Raw genomic sequence first — 15,641 nt, 5'->3', positions numbered from 1 at the left:
TGGCGCCTGCTATTTTAGCCAATATGCCTGCTTGGTTTGGTCTCCCTCCGACTGAACTCTTCCTTCTACTTTGCTTTCCCCTGCCTATTAATCTCCCTCTTCCCCCTCTCCGTCTTGCTTTGCGTTTACCTATCGCCTGCTGCGTGCTCAGTCAAGACTGACATATCTCTCAGTGGGTGGGGAAGAAGTTGATGTTGAAGTAGTCGGCAACAAAGAAATAAGATTTATTTTAAAATTGAGAAACATGGAGAGGTAGCTGAAACCCATTGCACAAATACCACTGAGGTTGAAAAGTGCAGGAGAAAAGATGCGATCATCAGAAAGTAGTGATTAGGCAATCATAGAATCCCTACAGTGCAGAAGGAAATTATTTGGCCTATCATGTCTGCACTAACCATTCGAAAGAGAACCATACCTAAGCCCAATCCCCCGCCATATTCCCGCAACCCCATACTAAGGGGCAATTTAGCATGGCCAATCCACCTCATCTGTGCATCTTTGGGCTGTGGGAGGAAACCGGAGCAGCTGGAGGAAACCCACGCGGACACGGGGAGAATGTGCAGACTCCGCACAGTCACCCGAGGTCGGAATTGAACCCGGGTCCCAGGCGTTGTGAGACAGCAGTGCTAACCATTTGCCACTGTGCCACCAATGGTCAATTTAAGTCATGAAGGCCTGAAGATTGCAGGAGGTACTGACCGAGGTATGGGGTTCTGCAATTTTACTGCACTTGGGAAATAGAAAATGGACAGTGCAAAAGGTATTGGTTTCAACTCATGAAGTAAAAAAGGGGGAAGAAAATCGGAGAAATTGGTTTCATGTGGGAAATTGAATCCTTCTCTTTCTCTGTTCACACCGATACTTCCTATTTAACACAGCAAGTCATGGGCTAGCCAGAATGGGCACGCTCACCATGGCCACCACCAAATCATTTTGTTCAACTTCTGCCACAAATTGTAGACATTCCTATCTGGCCCTCCCTGGCCTTCATGTCCATCCTCAGCCAGACAGCGCCATTCCTCAGCTCCAAAGAAGTTGTACAGACTCAAAACGTTAGGTCTGTTTCTCTCTCCACAGGTGTTTTTCCAGCATTATCTGCTTTTACATTAGCGCAATTCCTATACTTCCTTTTTAACAATGAGATGAGGATCAAAGTCATTTTCAGTCGGTCGCTGAGACCACCATTTCCAGCTCTAAAGTATTGCTCAACTCTATTCCTCTTTCAAACTGCCAATGAAATCCTCACCTACATAATTGTCACTTTCCGACTCAACGTTTGCATGGTTTCCCTTGCCGAATTCCTCCATAAATAGGCGATAAAGATCAATGTACAATAGGATGTGGGTAGCAGGGTTCTGGGTGATTTGGAGTTTATTTATGGAGGACCTGAGTCCTTGGCCTCATTCCACCTAAGTCCACACTCGCACTGATGTTCCTCTGATCCCAGTCCATCACAATATCCTTCCTCTACTCTCAGCATCTCTGCTCGATCCTGGCCCCGGGTCATTGTCCATGTGGAGTTTGCGCATTCTCCGCGTGTCTACGTGGGTCTCACACCAACAAACCAAAAAGATGTGCAAGATAGGTGAATTGGCCATGCTAAATTGCCCCCTAATTGGGAAAAAAATTGGGTACTCTAAATTTATCTGAAAAAAATAGTGGGTGGCACGGTGGCGCAGTGGTTTGCACTGCTGCCTCACGGCATCGAGGACCTGGGTTCGATCCCGGCTCTGGGTCACTGTCCGTGTGGAGTTTGCACATTCTCCCTGTGTCTGCATGAGTTTCGTCCCCACATCCCAAAGATGCGGACATACTCTCTTCCACCTTCTTCCATCAGGAAAAAGATACAAAAGTTTGAGGTCACGTACCAACCGACTCAAGAACAGCTTCTTCCCACTATCAGACTTTTGAATGGACCCGCCTCGAATTAAGTTGATCTTTTCTCTACATCCTCGTTATGACTGTAACATTACAGTCTGTAGTTTCTCCTTCCTTCCCTATGCACGGTATGTGTTGTCAGTATAGCATGCAAGGATCAATGCTTTTCACTGTATACTAATACATGTGACAATAATAAAGCAAATCAAATGTGTAGGGCGGGTGAATTGTCCAAGTTAAATTGCCCCTTAATTGAGAAAAAATTAATTGGGTACTTTAAATTTATTTAGAAAAAGAATAAAATCTCAACAAAGTCTATGTTACCTACTTAACAACTTTGACTTCAAAAAGTCCTGCATTGGTTGTAAAGCAAGTTAGGCTGCTCAGAGATCATGAAAGGCGCAATATAAATACCAGATTTTTTTGTTCTGTCTTTTAAGAGACAGTATTGAATGAAAACTTGTGTTGTCTGTAATTATGTTGCTCTCCCTAACTGAAATGTAATAGTGCAGTTGTGTGTTTGTGGGTACTGTGTTTAATGATACACCCTAGAGCATCAGAGAACCTGTTATGCTTGGAGGAGAGTTGAGTTTCTCATCACTGGGAGACTGTTGACACTGGCTGGAGAGCCTAGAACAAGGGAATAGTGTCAGGAGAAGAGGTCAACCATTTAGGATGGAGATGACGAGAAATTCTTTTCACTCAGAAGTTCGTGAATCTTTGAAATTCTCTACCTCCAGAGAGCTATGAATGCTCCGATGTTGAGTTCACTCAAGAAAGCAATAGATAGATCTTTGAACACTAAGGGAAGCAAGAGAGATAGGAACAGGGCAGGAAAGTGAGGTTAAGGATGAAGATCAGCCATGGTTGGTGGAGCAGGTTTGAGAGGTCATTGTGGCCCACCCCTGCTCCTTTACCTGATGTTCTTATGGTTTAATTTGTGTTGATCAAGAGAATTATGTCAGTTTGGGCAATGTAATTATTTTCACGCATGAGCTTAATAAAAATGAAGGATGTACTTGAAGCTTTCTTAGCTGTTAGAATACCCTGCATTCACCTCATTATGGCATCTGAACCAGAACAGGGCTTTTGCCTCCACTATTGTACCTGTAAGTCCATTCAATATGTGGATCAGTCTTTGTGTGAATCAGAACATCCTGGTCCCAGTTGTAAATTTGCCTCCTACTAATTTGAACCTGTGTCTCTTCTCCCTAACCTTTTGTACCCAGATCATTAATAGAGTGCAACTCCAACATTATACATTTCCTCTAATCTTCAATCCAATCAGCCATTGGTATCAGCCCGAGGTTAGTGGTAGCACTCTTAACTCTGAGTCAGAAAGTTATTGATTCAAGTCGCAGTCCAAAGATTTGAGCACAAAGTCTAACCTGGAGCTCGATTACAGGACTGGGGGATATTGAACTGCCAGATGAAACGCTATTCAGATGAGACAGGTGCAGAATGCTATTTATTTTGAAGAAAAACAGGAGAATTAATAATAATCTTTATTAGTGTTACAAATAGGCTTACATTAACACTGTAATGAATTTATTGTAAAAAAAACCCTAGTCGCCACACTCTGGCGTCAGTTCGGGTACACTGAGGGAGAATTCAGAATGTCCGATTCACCGAACAGCACGTCTTTTGGGACATGTGGGAGGAAACTGGAGCACCCGGAGTAAGCAGACACAGGGAAAATGTGCAGACTCCCCACAGTGACCCAAGCCGGGAATCGACCCTGGGACCCTGGAGCTATGAGGCAACAGTGCTAACCACTGTGCTACCATGCCGCCCAATCCCCAGTGCCCTGGCCAATACATAATCCTCACTAAACAATATCACTAAAACCTGCTGTTTGTGGGACCCTAATCTGCACGCAAATTGGCGACCGCATTTCCTACTTAAGTACTTCATTGGCTGTTAAGCATTCTGTGGCAAATGGGGTTGTGAAAGGCGCTACAAGAACACAAGCTCTTTCTTTCCAAAGCTTGTTCAATAGTTACTCCAAGTTCCAGTGCTTGTTTCATAAGGAAATTTAAACATTTTCTTGGCTGAAAAACACAGCAACAAAACAATTAAGGCGCGATGGTGTCACTCCCCAGTTTCATCATTTCATGCATTTCTGCACATGTCCTTCAGCATTCATGATTCCACATCAATGGCATGAGAACTGTAACAGCACAGACTGTTCCAGACACTGTACACCCACTGCGAAAATGGCCTCTTAAATTCAGATTATCTCTGCCTGTGTTATATTCGCCTGGGGGCTCCAAATAGGAATGCCACCTTTTGCCAAGCTTGAAAGCTAACAAGGAGTGTAACATGGGCGAGGGAGGGGGGGGGGGGGGGGCAAAGATCACAGCTTCAGGTCTGAGGTTTCTTTTGCTGCTGAATTAAATTAAATTGGCAATCTCGATTCCTCGACACCTTTCACCTTATATAGGTGACATAATGGGGGGGGAAAAAACATTTACTCTTCTGAAAGAAAACACAGTTCAATGTTAAGTTTAGGTTTTATGCAGAGTAGGTGAATTGGCCATGCTAAATTGGCCCTTAATTTGGAAAAAAAAAGAATGGGTTACTTTAAAAATGTTTTTAAAGGTTCGGATTTTATAAGTTTCTCAGTCAAATCCCGCTCCCTACCCCCACCACCCCTGATGGTCAGGTACAAAATCAAATGGTAGGAAATGATCAGGCTCTGCACCCATGCAGAGAGTTGCAGTAAATACTGGGTACCGACCGGTGTGGGGGTGGGTGACCCTGTGACCACAGGGGGTTCAATAGTCTCAGGAGTTGTACTGCTACTTTTGAACAGGTTTTGACATGCCACCTGACCACGCTTGGCATGAGAAAGTGAAGCACTGCAAGGGACATACACGGGAAAGCTGGATGGAGAAAGAAGAGGGGAGGCAGAGAAAGAAAGGGAGAAAAAAAGTGGGAGCGGAAAATGAGACGGGAGGCGAGTCAATGAGGGAGAACGAACACCAAGACAGATAGAGTGACAGAAGAAAATAAGAGTGGGGGAGGGAGGCGGGGATTAAAATTCCTCTGAGTCCATATATGGTAATAACAGAAAGGCAAAGTGATTTCGTGTTCTTAAGGTCACCCAACTCCAAAACAAAAGGGGGGATGGAGGGGACACACATAGGGGCTCCTCAGGGTTGAGTGAGGGAGATCTCAGCTGCTGTGGACGCCAGCATTCCTTCAGTGCAGCTGGGAAGAATCCAGTCTCTCCCTCTTCTCTTTCGCCTCATCTTTTTTTTTCCCTCTCTAATTGCAGTTTCGCAAACCCATTTCCTCACGTCAGCGAAACAGCAGAACCTACATTGAGAACTTCTTTTTATCTCTCTCTCTCTCTGGGTGGGTTGTGCCTTATAGTAAAACCTCCCACTCCCTCCCCCAACACACACAGACAGACACAGACACACAAAAAAAGTTTTCAAGACAAAAGTTGTTGAAAAGTTGCTTTGGTCGAAGTTGTGTTTGCGCACATTTATGTGTGGGTCTGTTGGAGGAAATCGACAAAGGGCTTGTTTTTCCATCCTTACAAAAAAGTTTCTCCGGAGCCTGATTTGCTCAGGTCAAGGAACCCAGACTGGGGGAAGCTGATGAATAATTAAAGAGAGGGAGTGCTGCCAGGACCGACGCTGACTGTGTGAACACTCCTTGGAAACTTGAGTTTCCCCAACTTTTCAAAAAAAAACAAAAATTATTTGCCAGGAGTTTTGGAGACGGGAGATCATGATTATTTTACACTCGCACTTTTGAAAGAAAAAACTCGTTGGAAAGGGGTTGTTGGGGAGAGGAGAGGGGGATTAAAAAAAAGTTTAAAAAAAAAAGTTTTCAAAACTTTCTATTTATTTGACGTCTGCTTAAATATCGTGCAAAAAGTTAAGAGCCGGTGTGAAAATGGATCCCAATCCTATCCCACCACCGGGACAGACCATCGTTCGCGTCCTGGGGGACTCGGAGACCGACCTGGAGGCTCTGTTCAACGCCGTGATGAACCCCAAGCCAGGCACCGTCCCCCACCAGGTGCCCATGCGGATGAGGAAGCTGCCCGAGTCCTTTTTCAAACAGCCCGATTCGGGGTCGCACTCGCGCCAGTCGAGCACGGACTCCAGCAGCAACTTGCCCCAGTTCCAGGTTCAGCACATCCGATCGCACTCCTCCCCGGCCTCGCTGCCCGTCACTGCCAACCCCAACCCCCAGCCGTACGGCCACCTCCGGCAGCAGTCCTTCGACAACATCGACGACGTGCCGCTGCCCCCCGGCTGGGAGATGGCCAAGACGCCCTCAGGCCAGCGGTACTTCTTAAAGTGAGTAGCCCAACTTTGTGCCATTCAGACTCCGATTTCACCCCCTTTCCCATTAACATGATGTCGTTTAGCTGCACAAATGTCTCCAAATGTAACTCAAGATGTTTCTAACCTCCCTTTAAGTGCTGGGACCTCAGAGGCTTCTGGAAGGTTGGAATCAGACTGGGGTTGCACGGGCACGATGGGCCGAGTGGTCCCCCCACTGAGCCTTAAATCTTTCCATGTCCCCCCTTGCAATGATTTTGACTCTATAAATGGAAATTTCTCCCTGTCATTGTTGATCCCCCCCCCCTCCTCTCCCTCCCTCAGTTGAAGTGTTTGTTTATATGCAAGGCATTGACTCATTCTCACTACCTCCATTTTGACAAGGTGGGCTGGGGGGGCGAAGGGAAAAGGGGAAATGAGTAACTCCTTTTTTTGTTATGGCCAACGATAGCAGGGCAATCCTTTAAAGGAGACAGGCCTTTTGTTACTGACACAATTCATTGTTTTGTCTGTCTGTAAAAGCAGGCGACCTTTGTGAAGATTGTTTCTGCAAAGTCTTTCCTCTATCAGGAGAGTGAGAGAATGAGATTGACCAGACTGAGGGTTATGATTGTGATTGGTAGAGGGAGGTGTGATTGACATGGAAGGGGAGGGGTGATTGACATGGAAGTCTTGTACAGATTGCTGCTGCCCAGATATCTCATTTGTTAAGAAGTAGTTGAATGACATTTTGGGCTTGCCAAGGTGAGGCATGTTGATACATGGAAATGTGACATTTTGAGCAGCCAGTGTTCTGATTTGGGCTCCTTTATTGAAGTGCACTGCAACAACAACAAAAAAGCAGAGACAGAGTCTGCTTTATGTACACTACACCCGGCGAGACTCTGATCTCTAAACATCACCCAACTCCCTCTACGCCAACTTCACCTCTCCGAGTGTGATTCTGAACTCAGTGCCAGTGTGTTCATTCGCAACCCACTAGGAACCTGGTTCAACTCATTTTTATGAGTTCCATACAAGGAGATTCTCATCCAATCAGTCTGTGCTGAATTTAAACTGGGGTCCCGAGGGAAGAAGGATAATGTTCTAATCCCCATAAATGCACACCACATTACCCGCATCCCCATTCCTTTTTAGGATCCTTTTATAGTTTTTGTTTAAATTTTATCGCAGTACATACCCTGGACTCTCTTGCTTTTTGTATATTGTTGATAGTCTTCTATTGGGTGGAATGAGCTCAAAAGTGTTTATTGTTCTCTTTGTAATTATCCATTAGGAATAGAAGGGCTTGTGTACCTTTTGCCAAATTTATTTTGGATTAATTTGCTAAGCTAGCAAGCCTTCACCCCTCACAATCCCTGCCCACTCCTCATATCCCTTACCAGGGTCTAACTTATGCCCAGTACTTGAAATACCATTCATCTTGGATGCCACAATACCACACGAGCTATGTAATATTCTGTCAAGGTTAAAATTTACAACCTCCCGCGTAGTGTTGGTGTACTATAGTTCCTTTGGCATTAGTACAGCATTTGCCATTTCAACCGGATAGTCAATATTCTAGAGCCTGAGCTGCACTGTACAGAGTCGCAATAAAATGTTTCCAGTATTTGACAACCAGCTTCCCTGTCGTTTTGCTAGAAGGAAAATAAGTTGCACTCGTACCTCTACTGATCTCAAAGTGCTTTACAGCCAATGGAATACATTTGAAGTGTCACCATTGCATTATGGAAAACAAAGCACCCAATTTGCGCGCAGCAAGGTTTGATGAACAGTAACGTGATAATGACCAGATCCTATGCCCATGGATGCATATAGGTCAAAACCACACTCAGAGCCCTAAGTAGTCAGTGTCATGGCACTGGGGCAGCAGGGTAGCATGGTGGTTAGCATAAATGCTTCACAGCTCCAGGGTCCCAGGTTCGATTCCCGGCTGGGTCACTGTCTGTGCGGAGTCTGCACATCCTCCCCGTGTGTGCGTGGGTTTCCTCCGGGTGCTCTGGTTTCCTCCCACAGTCCAAAGATGTGCGGGTTAGGTGGATTGGCCATGCTAAATTGCCCGTAGTGTCCTAATAAAAGTAAGGTTAAGGGGGGGGGGGTTGTTGGGTTACGGGTATAGAGTGGATACGTGGGTTTGAGTAGGGTGATCATGGCTCGGCACAACATTGAGGGCCGAAGTGCCTGTTCTGTGCTGTACTGTTCTATGTTCTATGGGATCTTTTTGGGCCATTTTGTTTTAACATCTCTTCTGAAAGAGTGGGGCGCCGTACTGGATCATCAGCCTCGATTGTTGTGCTCATGTCTCTAGAATGACATTCTCCCCGTGTTTGCGTGGGTTTCGCCCCCACAACCCAAAAATGTGCAAGCTAGGTGGATTGGCCACTCTAAATTGCCCCTTAATTGGAAAAATGATTGGGTACACTAAATTTATTTTTAAAAAATGTCTCTAGAATGGGGCTTGAACCCACAGTGAGTACTACCCACCCAGCCACAGTTGACACTACTGTCGATGCAAATCTGCACTCTTTGGCCCAGCAGTCATCCAAGGCTTACCTATTGGTGGTTTGTGGATGAATTTTTTAAAAAAGCTTGGCACAGCGGTTATCACTGCTGCGTCACAGCACCAGGGACCCGGGTTCAATTCCAGCCTTGGATGACTGTCTGTGTAGAGTTTGCATGTTCTCCTCATGTCTGCGTGGGTTTCCTCCCACACTCCAAAGATGCGCAGGTTAGGTGGATTGGCCATGCTAAATTGCCTTCTAGTGTCCAAAGGTTAGGTGGGGTTATGGGGATAAGATGGGCAGCGAGCTTGGTCAGGTGCTCATTCGGAGGGTCGGTGCAGACTTGATGAGTGGAATGGCCTCCTTCTGCACTGATTCTATTCTATGATATCTTAGTAAGTAATTGAGTGATTCGGTTCTAGAACTTCCTGAATTTTGAGTGTGGTTTGTTGAATTAGATCATCTCAGCTGGAATGAATAGGGATGCTACAACAGGCCAACGTGTCCTTGGGGAGCAAGGTTAGGGTGGAACGTGGGGATGGGGACTGATGGAATGGGCATAGGGACATGTGAAATGTCAGCAGCTAATTGACATTCATAGTCCTAGATGACGATAGGCTGCTTTCCCCTTTGACGGGAAGTGCTGATTGGTGGTGATTTAAACTGAGGATCACCACACCTCAGGTGAGGGGCAAGGTTGAAAAGGCACGGCCTTCGTGAATAACCTCAGCCAATACAGCAATTGAACTCGCGCTGCTGGCCTCGCTCTGCATCATGAACCAGCTGTCTAGACAAGTGAGCTAAACCGCTCACCTTGTAGGTGAGAGTCAGAGCAGACGGTGTCCCTGTTGGTCACAAAACTTACTGACGCTTCCTTGTCATGGATTACTGGGGTGTTATTCCATGGTCTCAGTTAATTTGACAGCAAACTCTGTGTCTTTATTGCACGGTGTGCTGCCCGGAGAACTAAGCTTAGGGAGTGAATAGAGGGGAAAGACACAGCTACAAGTTTGGAAAATGACAGCCCATACAAGGTCATAGGAGTACTACATGACTTCAGACTTTTAAACCATTAGGGTTGTTTCCTTGGCAGATTTTGTGCATTTTTGTGTTGTTTGTTTGTGGTTGGATCACAACATTTGGTATTCAAACACAAGACTACCAAGTTAAGGCATGGAAGTCTCTTCAAAGTTATGCACATCAGCTAAGTAACTAAAGATGAGAAAACTAGCAAACAGTTGTTTTGCATTGTCAGAAGTACAATTCCTGCAGTAAGTTAGTTTGCTTACAGCTGAAACCTTTGACTAGGAAGTAAAGGCCTGGAAAGTAAATAAGAAAATTCGGAGTGACTGTTACAATCAGGGATGTAGGAGACCAGTTGTAATTTTTGTTTCCATTGCTCAAGTAACAAAACAGCAGATAGGTGAAGAACCTTCAAAACAAAGCTTAGATCATAGAATTTTTTTAGAATCCTGGAATTTACAGTGCAGAAGGAGGCCATTTAGCCCATCAAGTCTTCACCGGCCCTTGGAAAGAGTACCCCACCCAAGCCCACACCTCCCTGAAACCCAGTAACCCCTGCTAACCTTTTTGGACTCCAAGGGCAATTTAGCATGGCCAATCCACCTAACCTTTTTAAAAAATAAATTTAGAGTACCCAATTCATTTTTGCCAATAAAGGGGCAATTTAGCATGGCCAATCCACCAACCCTGCACATCTTTGGATTGTGGGGGTGAAACCCACGCCAACACGGGGAGAATGTGTAAACTCCACAAGGTCAGTGACCCAGAGGCGGGATCGAACCTGGGACCTCGGCGCCACGAGCTGAAATGCTCACCACTGCGCCGCCGTGCTGCTCTCCAATCCACCTAACCTGTACATCTTTGGACGGTGGGAGGAAGCCGGAGCACCTGGAAGAAACCGACGCAAACATGGGGGGAATGTTCAGACTCCGCACAGACAGTGACCCAAGCTGGAAATCGAACCTGGGACCCTGGAGCTGTGAAACAACAATGCTAACCACTGTGCTACCATGTTGCCATGCTTTGAAACTTGGAATATTGCAGACAATACAAAGCTGGGTGGGAATGCAAGCTATGAGGAGAACACAAAGGGGTGCCAAGAGATATAGACAGGTTAACTGAATGGGAAACAAGGTGACAGATGGAGTGTCATGTGGAGAAGTGTGAAATTATTCACTTTGGTTGTGAGAGTAAGAAAGCAGAATATTTTTTTTAAAGGCATGAAACATGTTCATGTGGATGTTCAGAGGGACTTTGGCAAACTCAAATGGAGAACACCGATAGGTACAGCAAGCAGTTAGGAATTGCCATGTTAACCTCAATTGCAAGGGGATTAGAGTAGTAATAGAACAAGGAGGTAGTGCTAGAATTGAGCAGGTCTTCAGTGACATCACATTGGAGTGTGCAGTTTAGGGGCTGGATTCTGGGGCTATGTCCCCGTGCCGGAATGGGAACGGTGGCATTTATGGCAGACACAATGGCGCGGAACGGCCACGATTCCCCGTTTTCTGGGGGCTAGCAGGACGGCAGCCTAGGGCGCCCGGCTCCAGCTGCTGAAATCCCCCGGAGAATTGCTGGATCGGTGGCCGTGCATGCGCATGGCAGCGGCCGCGCCGTGCTACTTGGCGGAGGCCACTCACAGACCGGCCCGCGCAATAGTCCCCCACTTCGGCCGGCTCGCTCACCCCAGACCACCCCAGCCCCGAATAATGTCCCCCCCCCCCTGCCCGCGGATCGGCCCTGCCCTGACTGTGGCGGTGCCGGACTGTGTCCGCAGCCGCCATGCCGAGTTGCCGACAGGTGAGGCCATGAGAGACCCACGCCGTCAGGAATTCGGATTGTCGGAGGGGTGGGGAGTATCGGGGGGCGGGCCTCAGGCAACGTCCTGATGCCATTGATATGAGGCGGGGCACACTCTCTGAGTGCGCCGCTTTGGAGGGGGCAGAGTATCGCGAAAACGGCGCCACCACTGATTTGGTCGGGAACTCGGATTCTCCGGCTGTTCGCTGAACGAGATTTCGCCGACAGCGACCGGAGAATCCAGCCCTAGGTCTCCATCTTTAAGAAAGTGTATATTTGCATTGGGGGTGTTGGGGGGGGGTTCCAGTTAGCTCAGTTGTCTGAATGGCTAGTGTGTGGATCAGACTAACGGCAGCAACGGCTTTAATCCCCGTTCTATCTGCGGTACACTTGGGGCCTCTTTCAAATCACGGCACATTGCTGTGTTTAAGTGAATAATTGCCAACGAGGCAGAGAACTGAAGATGGAGATATTTGTATTGGAGGCAGTACAGCAAATGGCGGCATGGTAGCACAGTGGTTAGCACTGTTGCTTCACAATGCCAGGGTCCCAGGTTTGATGCCCGGCTTGGGTCACTGTCTGTGCAGAGTCTGCATGTTCTCCCCGTGTCTGCGTGGGTTTCCTCCGGGTGCTCCGGATTCCTGCCACAAGTCCCGAAAGACGTGCAGGTTAGGTGAATTGGACATTCTGAATTCTCCGTCAGTGTATCGAACAGGTGTGGCGACTAGGGGCTTGTCACAATAACTTCATTGCAGAGTTAATGTAAACCTACTTGTGACAATAATAGATTATTTTATAAAAGGTTCACCAGACTAATGCCTGGAATGAGGGGTTGTGCTATCAGAGAGGGTGAGTAAATTGGGTCGATATTGAGTTTAGAAGAATGAGGTGAGATCTCCTGAAACATTCACAATTACGAAGGAGCCTGACAGGGTAGATGCTAAGAGATTGTTTCCCTTGGCTAGAGAATCTAGCACAAGGGGCACAGTTTTGGAATAAGGGGCGGATCATCTCGGATTGAGATTTATTCACTCAAAGGGTTGTGAAACTTTGGCATTCTCTACCCCAGAGAGTAATTGAGGCTCCGTTGGTGAATATATTTAAAGCTGGGATAGACAGATTTTTGATCTCCTCAGGAATCAAAGGATATGAGGAACAGGTGGGAAAGTGGAGTTGAAACCGAAGATCAGTCATGATCGTATTGCATGGTTGAGAAGACTCGACGGGCCATATGGTCAGTTCCTGCTCCTATTCCTCGTGTTTTTATCTGAAGGTTTGCCAGTTGCCACTGTGGCTATTCCATAAATCATTCAGTGCTCAAACTGAGTTCATCTTTTCCGCCACGTAACAGAATGAAAAGGTTTTATGTAACATTGTATCGATAGTTGTCATAAAGTACCATCGTAAACACAGCAGACCCATTCATAGTTCCTGCACTTGTAAATCTTGCAGTTCTCTTGCGTTCAATTGATTCCACTGACCTAAAAGGGTGAAAGTCGCAATGTGCTTTGCTGACTAAAATTAATCAAGACTTGTAACTCCTCAGACGACGTTTTTTTATCAAGTGCGGAGCAGCTTTGCTCAAAATATTGGTGGGTGATCATAGGAACAGTAGATGATTTAGTCCCTCAGGTTTGTACCCGAGGTCAGATAGTTATAGTTGCTCACACTGTATGTCAGATGCTACTTTTATTTTCTCTCTTGCTGATAAGCGGACCCTTTATTTGGCCGCTAATGACTTTATGCCCAGGAGCAGTTCCTCTCCCCGTCATTATAATACCAATGATAGTACTCATGCCAAAACAGATCACTGCCTGCACAACAGTCTTTCCTGCCTGCACACAACCAGGCTTTGGAGTTAGTGTTGATAGTTTAGAATTGTAGCAGTTTCCAGTAGCTGGTGACGTCGAATTGGGGGACTATCATTAAGTGGTCCTTATCTTCTTGCGAGGTTTTCTGCAGGCGCTCGTATATTTTCGAAGCAAACCTTAGTTCTTTTTGTCTAGATTTATATCAGACACTTGTAGGATGCCAGTGATTTACCCAGTGGTAGTTCAGCAAAGAATTCTCACGATATCCTAAACCAGGGGTGGGCAAACTACGGCCCGCGGGCCGCATGCGGCCTGCCAAAGGTCTTTATGCGACCCACCAAGTCATTAAAAAAAATATTAAAATTTTTTTTTTTTAAGGTTAATGGGGGGGGGGGGGGGGGGGGGGGGGGCTGTTGGGTTACTTACTGGTATAGGGTGGATACGTTGACTTGAGTAGGGTGATCATTGCTCGGCACAACATCGAGGGCCGAAGGGCCTGTTCTGTGCTGTACTGTTCTATGTTCTATATGAGGCGCCCAGAATCATAACCGGGTGAAGTAATTATTTTACTTAATATACTATGCGGCCCTTTAAAATTGTGAATTTCTGAATGTGGCCCTTGCACGGAAAAGTTTGCCCACCCCTGTCCTAAACCGTGAGAGGAGATCTTGAATGGCAGTAGAACCCTCAGATTGAATTGCTGCCTGAATCTCTCAGCCAGATACGTGTTATGTGTTTTCCTTTTGCATTATATAGTTCATGGCCTGTTTGAAAAACAACAATTTCCCAAAAAAGCTACTTTATCTGAGTGTGGAAGAGACAGAAGGTTAAACCAAGACAATAACGAGATAAGAGTGTGACAGATTATTTTCATCCAAATCATTGGGTGGTGTTCAGTGGAAGCAATGGGAATCCTGGCCACTGGCTGGCGCGAGCTCCATGTCAACTTGTCTTAGGAAGTCCTGCCCAATTAAGAGCCATTCAAGCATTTGAGAGGTCAGCTGGCAGGTCATCCCTGGGATCAAGGATCCCGAGGATGGAAGTCACACCTGCTGAGAGCTGCCAGCCAATCAGAGGATGGCCGCTCTTTGTTGCTCAGTACCACCACTGGGGAGGGCAGGGCTGCTGCAACCAGGGCAGAGGATGCCTCTCAGCAGGCCCCCCCGTTCCGATGGAGGGTCCCTTGATCAGGCTCTGAATCCCTATGAATGTGGGCCCCCTGGAAACTTACAAGCAACCCTGACAGGTTTTACCATTTGGGCTTGAAGACAGGTAAGTACCCCCTGCACACAGCTGGGTGAATACCACAGATGGTGGGAAGAGGCCCTTGAAGTGGGCATGAGTTGCCCACCAGGGGATTAAGTGACAGCCGTCCACGGGTCTACCCACCACCGACTTAATCAGTACAGTAGCACGAAGGTGGAGGGGTCCCCACCTGCCACCCTCCTGTCCGATTAAATGCACCCCCTTCCCCCCGTCGCCAAACACAGCATGGGATGCAACCCATCATCTGGAAGCCAGCGCTCTTCAATCTGTTGTCCATTTCCTCATGAAGTTTGACTGAGTTAGAAAAACTGGGTTCAAGAAATTGTCTCAGTGAGAATTGTTGATAGTTTGATAGTTTTTGACAAGACGACTCATTGCAGTGAGGCATGAATACTTGACACCCACGCGGCCGCCATAATCACAAAGTGATTCAGATTAGATTTCAAACTCATTAACAGGGTTGAGCCAATAAATACGATATGGTAATCAACCACATGACTTGACACAGATTTGGTTCTTGCACACTTGTGAAACAAATTCAGGCCTGCCACTCTTTTTTTACTGTCTGGAAAAACATCAAATTTTACTAAATTAAGAGCAATTTTATTTAACTTGGGGCTCTTAAACTGCCTCTGTCCTGCTCCTTCCATTCTCACCTCCAGCAACAAGTGTGGAGGGCATGCAGACTTTTTTGTCACTAAGATTAGATGCCCTACTCAGCTGGCACTGCTAGACCTCTAACTTGCCCACCAAGCCACACACCCCATGAGGATCCCCATCTGCCCCAGTCTTGATCCTTCATCATTCTATAGTTTTTATCCAAGCTCTTCTTTACCATGAGATTTACCTTCTTCTCCCATGCCCCTCAATGAAATGAAATGAAATTAAAATTGCTTATTGTCAAGGGGCTGGTTTAGCTCACCAGGCTAAATCGCTGGCTTTTAAAGCAGACCAAGCAGGCCAGCAGCACGGTTTGATTCCTGTACCAGCCTCCCCAGACAGGTGCTGGAATGTGGCAACTTCATTGAAGCCTACTCGTGACAATAAGCCATTTTCAT

General features: G+C 46.5%; 1 protein-coding gene across 2 annotated transcripts in view; it reads left to right on the top strand.

Annotated features, from left to right (window-relative positions):
• Positions 1 to 5,056: 5,056 nt before the first annotated feature.
• LOC119975456 (WW domain-containing transcription regulator protein 1-like) overlaps positions 5,057 to 15,641 on the top strand; it is a 178,072-nt gene continuing 167,487 nt past the window's right edge. Inside the window, exon 1 of one of the 2 annotated variants that reach the window (XM_038815135.1) lies at positions 5,057 to 6,197. In XM_038815135.1, coding sequence (XP_038671063.1) covers positions 5,788 to 6,197 — 410 coding nt within the window. In that variant the 5' untranslated portion in view covers positions 5,057 to 5,787. The remainder of the gene's footprint in view (positions 6,198 to 15,641) is intronic. The other variant, XM_038815136.1, reaches the window with a different exon arrangement.

The sequence above is a fragment of the Scyliorhinus canicula genome, chromosome 13, assembly GCF_902713615.1.
Source record: "Scyliorhinus canicula chromosome 13, sScyCan1.1, whole genome shotgun sequence".
NCBI lineage: Eukaryota > Metazoa > Chordata > Chondrichthyes > Carcharhiniformes > Scyliorhinidae > Scyliorhinus > Scyliorhinus canicula.
The sequence above is the reverse complement of the archived record's forward strand: the minus strand, read 5'-3'. Positions and strand labels throughout refer to the sequence as shown.